Source organism: Neolamprologus multifasciatus, chromosome 2 (assembly GCF_963576455.1).
Source record: "Neolamprologus multifasciatus chromosome 2, fNeoMul1.2, whole genome shotgun sequence".
Classification (NCBI taxonomy): domain Eukaryota; kingdom Metazoa; phylum Chordata; class Actinopteri; order Cichliformes; family Cichlidae; genus Neolamprologus; species Neolamprologus multifasciatus.
The window spans coordinates 36,049,959-36,066,990 of NC_140440.1; the positions used below are offsets into that span (position 1 = coordinate 36,049,959).

At 43.0% G+C, this 17,032-nt stretch overlaps 2 protein-coding genes and 1 long non-coding RNA gene across 5 annotated transcripts in view; 2 read left to right on the top strand and 1 right to left on the bottom strand.

Moving 5' to 3' along the window:
- The window catches only part of LOC146524987 (uncharacterized), a 358,835-nt gene that overhangs the window by 258,924 nt on the left and 82,879 nt on the right, over positions 1-17,032 (top strand). The gene's annotated exons all lie outside the window — the stretch shown is intronic.
- Positions 779-13,119, bottom strand: bend4 (BEN domain containing 4). 3 transcript variants are annotated; one of them, XM_085131068.1, is made up of 6 exons: positions 11,453-13,119; positions 7,504-8,076; positions 6,673-6,772; positions 6,499-6,556; positions 6,172-6,412; positions 779-4,096 (listed from the first exon to the last, which is right to left on the bottom strand). In XM_085131068.1, the coding sequence occupies exons 1-6, from the start codon at positions 11,907-11,909 to the stop codon at positions 3,864-3,866; spliced, it is 1,662 nt and encodes a 553-aa protein (XP_084987194.1). In that variant the 5' UTR covers positions 11,910-13,119; the 3' UTR covers positions 779-3,863. The 3 variants fall into 3 exon arrangements, with proteins under 3 accessions (XP_084987194.1, XP_084987188.1, XP_084987180.1); XM_085131062.1 differs by having other exon boundaries at positions 6,499-6,525; positions 6,681-6,772; positions 11,453-13,118; XM_085131054.1 differs by having other exon boundaries at positions 6,499-6,525; positions 6,621-6,772; positions 11,453-13,118.
- On the top strand, positions 13,123-16,881 carry shisa3 (shisa family member 3). Its single transcript, XM_085131251.1, has 2 exons — positions 13,123-13,807; positions 15,085-16,881. Exons 1-2 carry the CDS (start codon positions 13,537-13,539, stop codon positions 15,666-15,668), a joined length of 855 nt encoding a protein of 284 aa, XP_084987377.1. The 5' UTR covers positions 13,123-13,536; the 3' UTR covers positions 15,669-16,881.

Here is a 17,032-nt window from a genome sequence, read left to right on the forward strand (position 1 = left end):
CAACGTCCCCCACCTTAGGATCATATTTTAATTTGACAGCAAAGAAATTTAATTTATGTCCACAAAACATGAATGTTATGATATATCTGGTGTAATAAGATGGTATGAAGTCACCTAAACGGACTAAAAGGACATTTCTGCCCTACAGTAAATAACAGCTGACGTGATTCTCACCTGACACAAAAATGAACTGCCCCCCCTGCCTTCATTCCCGACCTAGATTATTAATTAATCACACATTGGTTTTGCTGTGCACGAGCACACAACACATCCTATCATCCTCTTTTTCTTCAGATTAGCTATGATGATGTTTTTAAGCTTACCAAGAATACTCGATTGTGCACATGTACTCTTTGTTTTTTGGATTTTTTAAGCGGGAGAGTCAGAGCGACTCCCTTTCAGCCAAATAATCTTCATGAAGTCCCTGAAGTTTTGTATTTCTGTATCTCCCACAGGATTGTGTGGCTTGTTTAAACATTTCTATTTCATCCCTCGTCTGAATTATGCACCTTTTCTTCTACTACACATATATTACAGCTAATTACACTGCCGAGTCATAAAATTAAGATATAAAATATGATGTAGTGTTATAGCTTAAGGAGTGGGACAGCAACAGGTGTTTCTATTATTCATTCAGTCTTTTTTAAACAAGTAAAAAGCAGCCTGCCTAATACATTTTACAGTCTCACATATGAAAAATACTAATGTCAAACATTTATAATGCTTTCAACATTTTTAGGATAATTTATTTAATTTACCAGCTGGTTTATTATTAGTTATGTGGTAAACATTAACATTTGTTAACAATAGCTGTCAATGACAGATCAATGATTGGTAGAACATAAGAAGTTAATGCTGAAGATGAATGCTCTTAGTCTCCTTCTTTGTTGCTTTGGTTCAGTGCAATGACCTGTGAATGGATTAAATGTTTAATGTTTGCTTTTCTTGCCAAGATCCCAGCCGGCACAAAAGGCAAGTCACCTGTACACACAGTATTAATCTAGCAGATGGATCACTATATTAGAAAATGGATTTGACAAACTTTAATGTCACAAAGATGTAAATAAGTTATCATTAAATATAAAGAAAACAAAATTGATTATTTTTGGCACTAGACAAATGAAAAATGTATCTAAAATCAGGGTTAATGGAATTGAAATTGAAAGAGTGTACGAAAATAAATTTCTTGGAGTGATAATTGATGATAAGCTGAGTTGGAAGTCTCATATAAACCATGTGAAAACAAAAATGTCAAAAACCATCGATATTCTCTATAAAACAAAGCATGTCCTGAATAAAAAATCATTATACACACTCTATTGTACTCTGTTGCTTCCATATATGACGTACTGTCTGGAGATATGGGGTAATGCATATAAAACGAAAACTCTTCCTATTTTCAAGTTGCAAAAAAGAGCTATAAGAATTATAAACCAATCAAACTATATAGAACCAACTAACATTTTGTTTATTAATCTGAATACCCTGAAATTTTATGATTTAGTTGAATATAAAATGGCACACATAATGTATAAAGCACAAAATAACTTGCTTTGCCCCAGTACTCAGAAGCTGTTTAAAGTCAGAGAGAGTCAATATGACTTAAGGGGAACAGATTTCTTTAAAAAAAACAAGATAAGGACAAATATAAAGCAGAGATGTGTTTCTGTTAGAGGAGTTAACCTGTGGAATCGTTATGACAGTGATTTAAAAAGGTGGAGTTCATTTTCCTTGTTTAAAGATAGAGGGTTAGAAAAATATATAAATCAAGAATGAAAAGAGCAAAAAAACCAAACAAAACAACTCTTGATTCTTTTGCTTTGATGTAGTTACTTATCTAAGGTGGAAAGTTGTTGTTTTTTTTTTTTTTCTTGTTTGTTTGTTTGTTTTGTTTTTGCTTTGTTTTATTCTTTGCTTCGAGCCCTGTGTACAGGAGCTGCATGCAAAAAGATCTTTTGTTAAAAGGGTTGGTGTAATAAGCAAATGCTTCAGCCAATACCTTTTGATTAGCCTTGTCTCATGCTTTCTTGCTTTGTGGTAGATCTTTGTTCTTCACTGAGATATTTGAATGCTAATCAATAAAACATCACTCACTCACTCAAAGATACTAGTTCATAGAGAGATAGGATTCAGGTATTATTTTATTTATTATAAATAAAAAACAACAGAAAGTATTTCTGTAAAAACCCAACTGATGTTTCACAGTGTTGATAACAGCCACTTTGAGGGTAAAGGAGTAAATACAAACCGACGCTCACATCCAGAACAGCAACAACAACAGAATCCGACTGCTTTAAGGTTTCTGTGGCACTTTTCTACTTGGCTTTTTAAAGAGGGAGAAGTGGTATTTCAAAGACACCTCACACAATAACTGTACTTTATATTACACATTTACACAGCACTGTCAACTTGGCGACTGACCTAAGAAATCTGGTACATTCAAACGCAGAAAACAGTGTCGTGAGGTGAAGTCAATGAGCGTCAGATAAGCACAAAAGAATAGAAATGGTTGAATCCTGCACGTGGACTTCTCACTTTAGGATTGCCTTGCCTACAGTAAGACACTTAAAGGTGCAAATTGGAGAAGTTGCAGGAAAACGACATTTTTTCCACTTGGATTGACGTTTAAAGAAACTTTAGACCGACACACAAACACATTACAGGATTTCTGACACACATCTTTAACACTTTACACTGTGGTGGTCTCCAAACGAGTTTAAGGCATTATTATATGGCAGCTGCCTTAAACCAAATGTCTTGATCAATGCCGACAGGAAACGCTTTGAGTACGGCAACACTGTAATAAGGGAATGCTCGCGAAATACTGCAAATTCTCTTTTAGCTGAATTACAAATTTTCAGAATGCAAAGAAAAAAAACATTGATGTAAAAACATTCAAATAAAAAGATACAGACTGATTAACGTTTCCCAGGCTTCCGTTTTTCCTTAAATCTGCAATTTTTGTTTATTATGTGGGAAAAACATCAGTATTATATCACTGCTACACACAGTAACTCATGTCATGTGTCCTTTGCAGACGTGAGGAATCCTTACAAGCCAAAAATGGAAGCTGGGTCAAAACCAAACTGACTTTTTCAATTTTAGCAATTTCCAATATAGTGCTTTTGATTAATTTGCGATATTCTTCCTAACATGAAGATCAGGAGCAACGCAGCATTGATTGAAACATTTTCCAGCCAAAGGAGGCTGGATTCAAAGACATTTCACAAGCTTTTTTCTTTTTAAATGCACTTTTCCTTCCATTAAATAAAACTTGATGCATCAGGATCAGTTTACATGAGGGAAAAATAAAGAGATTCAAAGTGCAAAACTACAAATAACAAAACTTGATCTTCTCAGAGGCACTCCTGTTGAAGGGCTGCAAGTAAAGGTGCTTCACCAGTGACAAAAAAGATATATTAAGTGCTACTTTCCATGGTAAAGTTTATAAGTGGTGTCAATGGTACATAATAGAAGTCTCTAACTGGGTCATTAACATAAATAACTTCCATATGAACTCTAAATGTAGATTGTAAACAAACAAAGAAAAGAAAAATCAGCCTCCTTGAAGTGACTTCTTTCCACTGGCAGTGATGTACCTGCTCAAACTATAACAAAGGAGCACATGGAAGACTCAACCTGCTCAATTTAAAACCACCAAGAGTCCAATTTTCACTAAACAAAGGGTTTAGGTATAAAAATGGGGAAACTATAAAACTATTTGAAAAGGAGGACTGTTATATGTTCAACGTCTTCTGGAATGTTTTCTTCACTGTGTGAAGTGACAGGATAAGGTCAGAGTTTTGGGATATGTTGTTGTACGGCTACATTTCAGGCATTTGTCTTTCATTTCTCCTTGAACTTCAATCCGACTGACCGTTCTGGCAGCTTTTTAAATACAGTTCATCCTGTGAAAGATGTCCGTCGAAGCCGTCCATGTACAGGCTGCTGGTGCTGCTGCCGCTGCTGCCCAAGAAGGTGCCGACTGCTCGGCCCTGACGAGCGTGCCCGACGGCGTCGCTGAACACTTTGTTGATCTGCTCCTCAGAGGGCATCCACCAGTCTGGGTTTGAGGCACAGTGCATCCGGATAAACTCTGGCAAGATTACGAATTTAAAAAATTATTATTTTTTGTTTATTTTTGGTCTGTATCTTTCAACTTATTTGAGCTACCTTACTAAGACAGGACGTACTAAACAGAGGACATCCTGGGTGGTGTTTGCGTGGTGTTTGGGTGGTGTGTGGGTGGTGTGTGGGTGGTGTTTGGGTGGTGTTTGGGTGGTGTGTGGGTGGTCTCTTTTAGCTCCAAAGAGGAAGGAAATAACCAAAAAAGTTCAATCTTCTGATATCTTGAATAAAAATCTGATTAACTGATGATCGACTGATGTCGACTCACAATTTAAAACTGTGACGTGGCGTTCCTCAGGGATCCGTGTTAGGACCACTGAAGTTCATTTTGTACGTGAATAATATGCGTAAAATTAGAAGAACATTACAAACAACAGATAACAGGCTAATGTGCTGTGGTAATGACTTAAATAATTAAAAAATTAAATAAATGAAAAACCTGGGTTGATAATAACAAATTAATATTTAGCTTAAGTAAAACTAAATATATGATATTTGGAAACTGCTGGATCTACAGCAGTGAGATGATTATGATAAATAATATTGAATTTAAATAATATAATTCTAATTAAATTTCCATGGTTGATAATAAATATTAAACTATGCTGGAAGCCACAAATCAACTATATTAAAATTAAATATTTACATTAGTTTTAATACCATACAAGAGTAAAACAGAACAAAAAACTCATTATAGACTTAAACCGGTAAATAAGTCGTTTGGTTTTTCTGCTTCATTCAGGGAATACTGCTCATCTAACTATTACTCCATTATTATTGTAGCACACATATAACTATAGCCATGAGAATAGTAGCTCGTATAAAGCTCAGTTTTCTGTTTGGTTGTTTTTATAACGGTAAGTGTTAGACTTCTACGTATTCCCTTTGAAACGTATAAATATTTATTTACACCATCATGAGTTTGTTTCATATCCAGAGATGTATTTTATTTTGCAAAACACTATTTGTCCGTCTATTAAATAAATGTTTAGACCCAAGCCACTGTATTGAATATTAAATGGGTAAAAATTCCCACTTTCTCCCATCAGTCTTTGCTCAAATAACCAAAAAGACACAAAAATGTGTTTTAAGTTTCTTTTTTGCAAACTTACTAAAAGCATAAAGTGAAATCTTTCATTTACACGTAGTCTGACTCTTTGCTGTGGCTCTAAGATAAGCAGATAGAAGCTCCTCTACCACACAGCTGGATAGATTTCAACTCAATGTTCAAAAGTCTATTTTGACTGAATGGATATATCATCATCATTGTGCTTCACTGCGGTCACATAAAATGTTGTATACAGTAATAAATGAGTGCAGAAAATTCAAATTTCTCCCACAGTTGCTCGTTTAGTCGTCACAGCTTTGAGCTTCACCGATGATGTTTTTTCAGGTCTAATTAAAAAGGCAACGAGTTAAGGGGCTAATTAGCCTTGATTGGAGTCCATATGTGGCAAAATGAACGTACGGGACACAGTTTGGGAAAAGCAAACCCATGTGTACACGGCTCCACCATCCACACGGCCACAAGGCAAACATGAGGACAAGGACACGTTTATCCATTAAAACTAAATCCAGAGCAAAATGTGATCTGAATGCTGTCTGGATGCATGTAAGATGTAAATAGCAACGCACATAAACCTTCCTGGTTTTGCCTAGCAACCGGAGTTAAGACAACTTTAATTTAAGCTGCTATAATCTAAATCACATGACCACAAACCCCATGTGTATCAGATCTCAGACTGTAGATAGCTGCTGCTGCTGCTGTTAAGGTCTGTCAGTGGGTTAAAGAAGTGGAGCACTCTAATGAGAACGCCACTTATGGCAATCAAGCAACACTAACACCATATTTAATAATTAAAAGATTAACATGAGAGTCATACGACTGTGTCAATAAAGGTCTCAGGATATTTCACACACTTGATTCAAGCCTTTTTTAAGACTTTTTGAGCAAATAGACCCATAAATAGAAACTGGCCACATCTTCTGCAGTAATAACCTGTAATGTTTTCCTCCTATTTAAAACATGTTTTGTAGTTTTACCTCTGAGGCAGCTGACTTTCACAGGGTTGAGCGGTCGTCTTTCCAGGCCTGCCTCTCCTGAGTGGACCGACCGCTTCCTTTTGCCTAAACCACAGGAGAACTTGAGCTCATCCGTGGTGAAGACGTAGCGAATCAGATAGCGCAGCAGCCGTCTGCCATCTTTCTTAGAGGAGTTGACAGCTTCGTCCCACTGCTTATTCGTGATGAAGAGCGGATAGTTCTCCAGCAGCTGTTTGCTGCCCTGTGAGGAGGAGGAGGAGGACTAAAGATGTTGCTTCCATGACATTTCTATCATGTAATTAAAAAACAAGAAGTTAAAACACAAACCTCAAAGACTGTTTGCCGCTCTTCTTCCTGTATAGACAGAGCTTTTAATCTCACATCACTTCACAGTTATCAGCATGAAGACGTTTCTAATGCACTGCTGACCTGATGTGATATTTCCCCACCTTAAGATATGCTACTGATGACATCTGCTCTGAATAATGAAGAGGCGGCGGCTTCCTCACCTCTGTGAGCTGCTCCTCTGGCATCGGCTGGGCCAGCTGGTTGTGGAACTCGAGAACAGTCTTGAAGTAGTCGAGAACATTTTGACAGGGAACTGTGTAAAAACAAGCGAACCAGAAATAGAAGCTCAGCGTCACAATCGCAGCAGAGCACAGAAACAACCCATCTGCTGCATTTAAACACTGATACCTGCTGTGTTTTCTTCCTTTTTAACAAATCTTTACAACCTCATTTTTCACAACACAGAATTTTATGTGCAGTTAAAATAAGTTGTTTTAGTGCAAACTAGGCTAGTGTGACAACAGGGAGCTCCGAGTGCTTTGGGAGCAGACAAGGTAACAAAAATAGACGCTTTGAACACACTTTTTTTAAACTGTGGGATGCATTTAGATCGCAAAAGCATGAGGAAGAAAACGAATGAAGCTTCCTAATAATGTGTTGCTCTCACAAGAACATTTGTGCTCAGTATGTTTCACAGATGGAAACAAAGACTCATGTAAACGCTGTAAGGAAGACGACACGTGTGGATTTGAATTTAAATGTTTATATTAGAATCAAATTCCTGATTCAGTTTCCAGTGATGATGTCAGCACAAATGTTCTGCATGTTACGTGTATATGAGTGATGAGAGTATAAAGCAAACCAACTACCCAGAAGCCCTCGATAACAAGCGTTGATGTGTATGATCGGTACCGATTAATGCCGTGCACGTGAAATCAAAAGTCAGCATATATAAAAAAAAGATTTGTGGGATGAAGAGATTTGCTATCCCAGCTGAGTGAGGATTAAAGCAGTCATCACTGCGTCCTGCTGGTTTTACTGCACCTGGGATGTTCTCCAGCTTGTTGCGGAGCTCCTCGTTCTCCTGCTGCAGAGACAACACCTCCTGCTCTAGTTCCAGGCAGCGAGGACAGCAGTTCTCCTCCTCCTCCTCTTCCTCAGGCAGTGTGGACGAGGGGTGGCCGTATGATTCTGATGGGGTCGGGGAGCCCCATCCTCCCAGGTTGTGTCTTGGAGGAGACGCTCCTGAAGCAGACTCGGGTGCCGGGCACTGCTCGTCCTCCAGACTAGCAGACAGATGTTGCTGCTGCTGAGGTCCTGAGAGCAGATAGTTCTGTAGGGAGTCCGTGAAGATGCGGAGAACTGCAGAGGTCTGTTGTTGGTTCAAATGGCTTTGTTGAGCCTCCTCCTCAGGGTCTGTGGTGGAAGAGCTCTCCTCGGATTTAGACTTCCCCTGTGAGGAGCAGTGAAGCCCCTGAGTGTCTCCTGGCCCGTCTTCCAGCTTAATGTTAGAGGTGATGGAGGAGGAGGAGGAGGGCTCCAGGAGACGCCCGTTGTTGAGGAGGCTGAGGACTCGGCTGCACTGCTGGGCGAAGGCATCTAAGATGAGCCGGTTCTCTGAAGCAGACAACAGACAGTCACATTAGCAGTCGTTGGGTTTAAGATGAGCTGCTTGTGTTTGCAGAGTCACTCAAGCAATCATTGCCCTCAACGTCCATTTATAAGAATCGCTGGAGCTTTTGGCTTTTTCACATGCGCCCTGCTGACTAACCAATGCAATCAGTTAACAGACAGACAGTCCTGAAGTGACAGGGTTTCAGGACAAGTGAGCAAACTCAGGTCACTGCTGAGAATAGTGATAAGCTCAAAGGCTGCAGACAAGTCCTCGAGGAGTTTGAGGCTTGAAATAATTTCTTTGTTGGCTACTAGCAGCAGTAATCCTTCAGAAGACACACATGCAAAGTATAGCCTGTGCTCACCATTCATACCTCAGAGATGAGCACACATCAGTGGACTAAACAGTTTAAGTGCTGCAATGATTAAAACACCTTGAAAAGCTACAACTGTAAAACCCTCTGAAACAATCTAATAATGTCATGTACGGTGTGACGTGCAGCAGTAGTACTTCTCTTTTTGTACGGCTGCTTTTACAGTTCATGAGCTGGAACATAAATTGGAGGCTGACATCCGAGTTTTTTATTTTTTAAAGAAGGGTTTTGTCTGTCCGGGGCAGCACAGTTAGAGGTTCGCACCATTGCTGCTTGTGTGGGATTTCTCTGTTTTCTTTCCAGAGACATGCTTGTTTGCTTAACTAGTGATTGCAGATTGAATGTGAGTGTGAACGATGGCCTCTCTCGGTGGGTTCGCTCTGTGTTGTGACCTGTCCAGGATGCACCTGCATTTTGTTCAAACGTAAAGGAAATCGATGTTATGGGTGTTATTTCATTTCTGCAGGACCTTAAGTTTAAATCTGAGGTCAAAGTGCAAGAAAAAGCAGAGCCAGGACAGAATAACTCGCAAGCACAGATTTCTGAGATTTCACTTCTCTTAGCAAGATTTTAAACAAAGCATTTTTATGCCTCAGTTTAAGAAGAATCTGACCTTCTTGCAGATTCGATCACCTCTCCTTGTTACAGCGAGCTCTGTGTTTGCTACTTTAAATCTGATGAAAGGGTTTGTGGTCTTACATCTTCACTCTGCTGTCACCTATACAGGCTCTGCCTGGGTGCAGGAAACATAAACGCCTGAAAGACAAACTAGAGGCAGCTGAGTAGATGACATCTAATCTAGAAGGTTTTAAAAGGTCAGCTGTCAGAATGGGGATGCTTCTACCTGATGCAATAAGAAGAACATACGTATATCTATATTGTTTTACTTTGCATCTGTGTCTCCTGTGTCTCCAAATTGGTGGATGTAACTAATACATCCACAACACTAAGGTGTTTAGATGGTTTTGCTTGGATTGCATAGAAACCTAAAACAGGACAGATGCCTGAGCTAAAGCGACGTGCTGTGTTAAGCCGCTGGTTTAATCTTCCGTTTGTTTTTTGTAACCAATAACTTCTGCTGACAGACGTCCAAGTTCTGAAATGCACTGAAGCACGAACCCTCGCTTGTAAAGCAAATCAGATTTGAGGTTCTCGATGAAACATATTGTACTTTTCAGCAGTGCTGAAACAGAACGCTCTGAGCTGCTGCAGCAACAGTACGAGTGATTGTGTGCACTGGGTTTGTTGTTTGGACTCTTTCCGCCTGCCTTTATTCTTTGCTCTCTTTTGCTCTCTGCCACGTCTTGTTGTGGCAAAGTGTTGCATTAGAGCAGCAGACACTTGGCTCCTCTGTTCATGGAAATGTCAGCTTGATTATACAGATTTATTCAGATGTCAATAAACTCGAAAGTCACAGTTTCTCAAAATGAGCGCGGAGCTATTGTCCAGAAACAGCCTCAGTGATGGTTACCTGGTAGTCTGGGCACGTCTCAATGAGATGATCTCACACACCTCTATGTAATGATTATGAGTCCACTGGCCTCACACACACACACACACACACACACACACACACACACACACACACACACACACACACACACAATGAATTCTAGGCGGCCATTGCTGCGTTCCCACTCGCTCAGACGTGTCTATCAGCCTGGCGCAGATGTGTCGCATTTATTAATATGCGTGCCGTCTCTGTTTACCCGTCGAGATGTATCTGATATCATTCGCCTTCGCCGTGCACCCCCGCCCCCACTCTCGTCTCCTCCTCTCACCAATCGCGTGGCACTGCGAGCTGAGAGTCTCATAAAATTTCATTAAAAACAACACGGTCGGCAGAGGGAAAATTTATGAGACCCATTTATTTTAATCACAACTCTTTGGGAGAAGCTTTTCAATGCAATTTGTGTTATTGTGTGCTGAACTGATTGCTGGATCCCAGGCCCTCCGGTGAAAGAAAGGACATCAAGTTTCTTCTTTTCCGAGCCATAAGAGGAACATTAAGTTGTTCTGTGGTGGAGATAGAAGCACTTTGATGTGTCATTATCAGCGAGAAATGCATGGCACGCTTTAGCTCTGATTGGACGATACATCTTGTGTATTATAGGCTGATTCACTAGAGCAGGAAAACAGTTTATGTGACTGTTTCATTAGTGATCTCAGGATCATGTGCACGCCAAAATAGATGCAAACAACAAAGAGGTTTCATAGATGCGTGCTGGTCAAAGATAAACGATCACTTAAAAGTGAAAAATGCCCTACCTGATGCACAAATTGGCCATTTCACGTCTAAGTTAGTTAAAACAGGGCTTGCAGAGAGACCGGAGCTCTGGCTGAGCACTTGATTGTCTCCAAAGCAACAATAAGCAGCAGCAAATTGAGTCTTTGCTGGCAGCAGTGATAACGAGATTATTATCTGATTAAGGGATGAGATGTCTAATATTTAATGGTGGTAATGCCGGGTTAGGTTCATTGCTTTCATCTTAATGCTGTTCCCATGGACCCGCCCTCCACATGGGGAACACATTTCTTCCTGTGCACCCCTCTAATGAACAGCAGCTGAGAAGAAAATGAGCAGGGAACAATGTTACAACAGGAGACAGAGAGCCCTTCATGCACACACACACACACACATATACATTTGCAAGTAAACACACAGGCAGACAATTCCGCGGTGTCGTTTTTAGCACATGCACACATGAGATTGAATCATGACTGCTCTCATCACAACAGCAAATCAATCACTGCTGACAGGAGCAAGAAACGGGAACAAAAACATGAAGCTCAGGTGATGCGAGACAAACAAAAGACATGTTGGCTTTTTGCCTGCAACACTTAAGTTTATTGACTCTGGCAGCTTTGCACTTATTCATCTAAAAGGAACCAAAAGAAAGAAAAACAACTGCTCTAGCGTTTCACTAATCTGGAGGCGACGATGGTAAAAGTGTGAATATCCTGGACGTTAAGAGAAGTGACTCGTGCCACAAGTTTAAACCCACCTGTGCTGATGCCGTAGGTGCAGTCCGGAGAAAACCTGGGCTCTGCTCCGCCGCTGCTGGCGTGCCGCTGCTGGCTGCCGAGAGATGCTGCCGCTGAGGTGGATGTCGGAACCCTGCTGCTGGGCCTGGTCTCACATGGGAAACGCTGCTGCTGCTGCTGAGTCGTCTGGTGATGCTGCTGGCTGCTGCTGATAGAAACGCCGGTTTGGTGGAGCTGCTGCGGACGCTGTTGCTGATGATGGTGCGGCTGGAAAGGATGAGGCTGTTCTGGGTGAAAAGTGAAATGATGCCCGTCTCCGAACAGGGGCATCTCGACCACAGCGGACCGGTCAAAGCGCGACTTGCCCGCAGAGCGCTTGCTCTGGAAGGTTTTTAGGGTGCTGTACGGACCCCGCTGCTGTCGGCACATCTTCGGGGCGCACGGCCCTTCATCTGCGGGCTGCATCTCTCCCTCCATACCGGCCAGGTGTCACAGCGCGGCGGATGGCTGCGGGTCGGTATCGTAGCGCGCTGGTGTGACAGGCAGCTGATAAGCGAGGGATCAGACCGTCACTGTCTCGCTTTCCCTCACAAACACTATGTGAAGGGTGGGCTAATTTACTGACACGTCGCCGCTCCAATCCCCAGTCGGGGGCGCCGATACCGAGACTCCTCCAGAGGGAAATACAGGCGGGACTTGTGCGCCACTGCCTGCCTCCTTTTGTAGCCAACATCCTCAGCGAGAACAACGGGGCGCTGTAGCAGTTAGCCTACAATCTGAAAATTAAAAGAGAGAGAGAGAAATAAATAAATAATGAAACAGAATGGAGAGAAAAGGCAGAGGCCATTTTGCTACTGAGCTCAAAGCGCAAATGGACGGAAATGTTTCCACACATAAGCGAACCTGAGGGCAAAAATCACGCAGTCCAAACGAGAAGATCAAAGTGTTGTTTTTACACATTTACATGGAAAATTACTAACAAATAAAAACGAAAGAGTTTGATCAATGAGAACGTAAAGAAAGCATTATTGGCCCAATCACGGTCCACGCGTGATTACAATAAACAGGTAACCTGGAGGGCGCTGCCAGCCGCACACCTACTCACTGGGAATAAATCACGTGTCTGTGATCATTTAGTCCCTTCACCTGATGTCCGTCAAAGGCGAACCAGCAGCTGTCCAACAGCCCACGGGGCTAAAAGTTCGCAGCGCCACGCGGGGGCGCCGCCTCGACACCTTTTAACGGGTTTGAATAGACGGACCTGTTTTCTCTGCTTTTAACGGAAACTTCTTCTTCTTCTGTCTGACATGAAACAACAGCAGGACGAACATGGTCGTGATAATTACACGTGAGCTGAATGATAACACGAGTGAGGCTGCGAGAAGCTGCTGGAACAACAATAAACGATCATGTGTGTGTAGAATAGAATAGAATAGAATAGAATAGAATAATAAAGTGTAGCACTACAACACAAAATGATGACGAGCAAAGCTGGATTCACGTTTCCGTGTTCACCTGTTTTAAAGCCGCAGAGTTACAGCGCACGCGCGGCGCAGATCGTGCGCGTTATTTGAGCGGCTTTATTGGAATGAAAGCGTTTGGAGTCACGCCGGGCTCCCTCTGCACCACGTGATCCCCAACGTCCGGTTAATAGAGGTTGCGTGCGCGCTTAGCCCCCCCCCCCCCCCAACATCCCCAGCTCCAACCACAAAAACAGCAAAACTGCAGTGAGGTGGGCGCACAACTTCTGCTCACACTTTGACTCACAGGCGCGTTACGGGAGCGATTGGAGCGAAACTCCAAAGCAAGTTGTTGAGCATCAGCTGGTGATTTAAGCCGTTTGATGAGGGTGAAGTTCCGTGATGAGATTTTTAAAAGAAACCCGGAGAGCTTTCAATTAAGGATTTCCCCTCTTTGAGCCGCTGCACACTGAGAGATCCCAGCGCTGGGAAGATGACGGTGACCTAACTTTACGTCTTAGGATCCAGTCGTTTAGTTTCTTTTTCGGTGAATTAACACAAATGAAAAGTGTGTAAACTCGGACTGAGGCTCTGAGCTGAAGCCCACCGGACGCAGGGAGCGTGAACCCCAGCGGCTCGTCGGGATGGCGCGCCTGTTGAACTGCCTGCTGCTGGGATATCTGACCTGGAATCTCCGGATATCGGATGCTCAGGGGGAGTACTGCCACGGGTGGCTGGACTCAAATGGAAATTATCACGAGGGTTTCCAGTGTCCGGAGGATTTTGACACCATGGATGCCACAGTTTGCTGCGGCTCCTGCGCGCTGCGCTACTGCTGCGCCGCAGCGGACGCACGGCTGGACCAGGGCATCTGCACCAACGACAGGGAGGTGGATAACACCGAGTTTGCAGCGCGTAGGTTCACTGATTTTAAGCTAATTTAGGTCCAAGATTGTGGTGTCGATTTCCTCGGGTCTTCGTCATGTGCGTAATTTAAGCAAGACGTCAGAAAAATCCAAATTTATTAGAGTTTAATTAGCTGAATGGAGAAAAACACACATGACTAAACTCTCAGTTTACTTTATTTAAGCCTGTAGTGTTTAAAAGGTAAACACGGAGACGCTGTGAGAAGGACTCCTAGAGAGGTCAGAGGTCAGCTGAACAATTAAGACAGCACAGAGCACGCAGAGGTTCAGCGCCTTTGCTGAAGGACACGAATGCACTCTGAGAGCATTTACAACGAACTTATATGAATTTCAAATATGAAATGAGTAGAAAATGCGTTTTTCCACCGCAGCTTTCTTACATGAAGTTTACATCCTTAACCTGCTGAGGCTCCAGCTTCCACCTGCTCTTATCCAGCTCCTTCAGTTTCCATCACGCTCCAAATTATTATCAGTGCAAAGTGGAAACCTGGACACGTTTTCGGTGACCCACCCGCCACTCACTCCACTAAAACCTCTTTAAACAAATTCCTGTCAAAAACTTGTGAGCAGAAATTAGTCGGAAATGTGATCAAGCGGCAGGTTTGCAGTCCAGGAATGTTTTGAAGAGTCGAACAGACTCACACAGACAGGTCTATTATGCTGCCCAGAAATAAAGCACATGAGCTTTGACAGCTCACTAATTTCTAAACTAAAGTAATCACAACATCAGGAGACGCGAGTCCTTTCTGTGGCTTCTTTATGAGGCGTTTGAGTGTTAGACTGACGACTGTTGGGAGGTTTCATCAGTTTTCTTTAAATGTCCCCAACGATAAGCTCATAAGCCTTTAATTGAGTGGATCGTATGCTCACAATTTCCCAGTTTTCCCAGTTAAAAATAAATAAACACTGATGTGGATTTCTTTGGTGAAAAGGCTTCATGAAGCGTAACTTGAGATGTTTTCAGCAGGAATGTGACTTTTGTTTGTTCGTAACCTAAAAGAAATGTCGTGATTAGAAATGTTTAGCAGTTTCTCCCACCATTAACAGCTACACAGGTCATGCTTCTCAGTTTATCACAAGGTGAGACTTTATTTTAAACGTATAAGGACTTTGTGATGGAGTTGCTGACTTTATTTCCCCAAACATTTTGAGGCTGGTGTGTGCACATGTCATAGTAAGTTGTATTAAACCCAAATGAGCTGATATCACTGATGAAATGTTTGATAAATGGTTTAATATTACAGATCTGTGTTTCCTTCCCCCCAGAGCCCATCTACGTGCCCTTCCTGATGGTGGGGAGCATCTTCATCGCCTTCATCATAGTTGGCTCACTGGTGGCCGTCTACTGCTGCACGTGTCTCAGGCCCAAGCAGCCGACCCAGCAGCCCATTCGCTTCTCTTTACGCAGCTGCCAGGGGGAAACCATCCCCATGATCCTCACCACGGCTCCCCCAAGCCTGCGAGCGCCATCGCGGCAATCCAGCACGGCCACCACCAGCTCCAGTTCAGCCGGAGGAGGCAGCTCCATGCGGAGGTTTTCTCTCGGAGGTCAGGGGCAGCAGCACGGCTGCCTGGTATCAGCCACCGTCTCATCGTCAGCCTCCACTCCCACCCAGACCCCACAGACTCTTCTTCCACCTCCCCCCTACACATCCCCACCAGCACCCATGACAGGAGGGATCCAGCACCCGCTGCCTTCATCCCACACCCAGCTGCAGCTCCATCAGCCCCCGATGGCCACTCACTCATCCCAGAGCACCAGCTTCCTTCTCCCCCAGCAGTACTTCTTCCCTCTGCAGCCTGACGCCTTCACGGCAACCAAGGGCTTCGCTGACTTTGGACAGAGCTGACAGGCTCTCAGCACGGGAAATAGAGGATTACACAATTTTAGTGGGCAGGATGCGACCTGTCACAGACAGAAACACGCCAGACAAGGCTGGTGCCAGAGAAGCTATGCATGAGGCCCGGCCAATTGGCCGCAGAGCGAGTTGCTGGAGGGTAGGCACAAAGCGTGACAGAGCTGCTGTGGTCGACCAGCCCGAGGTACTTCCCCGTCTGCAGCACAGGACACATCAGCAGATCGGACACCGTTTGTAAAATGTATGCACTTTGACTTTGAACAGATCTCCATGGTTTCCATTTGTTGATGTTTCAAGATGGAAATGTACCAGCGATCTTCCTGGAAAACAGATGTTGGCGTCACCAGATTCTGCTAAGCATTAACAGAGGTATAATAGACTTGGGAAACCAGAGAATTCCTTTTTCTGACAATCGGAAGGACTGAGAGACGTTTTATTTTGGAGGAAATGTTGTTATATAAAAGATTTTACAGCTCTTCTGATTGATTGATTAAACTTCAGCAAATAAATGTTGTCTCATAGTAACTTGTGTGCTGTTTGATGTGAAGCTCATTAAGTAACAGTTTTGTCCAGAAAGACGGCGCTTCATCATCATCATCATCACTGAGACAAAAAGGAAAGCGGAGAGGTCAGGCCGCCACATCATCTCCCTACCTGTCGCTCATTCTCGCGGCAGACTTCACAGCAGGAATGCGGCGCTGAGATCAGCCATTGTCAGTGCTCAATGAGCATGGCGTGGTCACAGCGTTAAAAACAACTCAGCCCAGAAACAGAGGTTTAGGTTGCACCAGCAGGTATGATGAAGCCTCCACAAAGACTGCTCTGTTAGCCGCCTACCTGACTGTGAAACACACTTGGCAACCGGTTTGTCACGAAACCTGAAAGCTGTTCGGCTGCAGGATGTTTGCTGCTGCGTTCAGGTGTCCGTTAAGTCTTTTATCACAGAACACAGCTCTCATGAATCCCGTCTGTCGAGCGTTGCCTCCATCCTGTCGTCTGAACCTGCAGCTGTCAGTTCAAACCTCTGTATCACCTTCTGCTTATGAAAGGAAAACAGAAGTCGCGAACATGTTTTCCTGATATTTCCTAAACCTTTTGGATACATCGAATCCTGTTTTTGCCAGGCTCAGAAAAGTTTCCAACGTCTTTTCCAAGTTATCCTTGAAGGCAGGAACCCAATACTCCACACAGTGAATGTTTTTATTTAAAACAATCGTGTGGATTTTAGAACAATTCAAGTTTTGTATCTGTTCTCAGGGCCTTTTGTTTTAAAGCCCCAGACTTCTGTAGATTGCTTTGCTATATTTTTAACAGACACACCACAAATACAGTTAAATTACACATATTGCCATTAA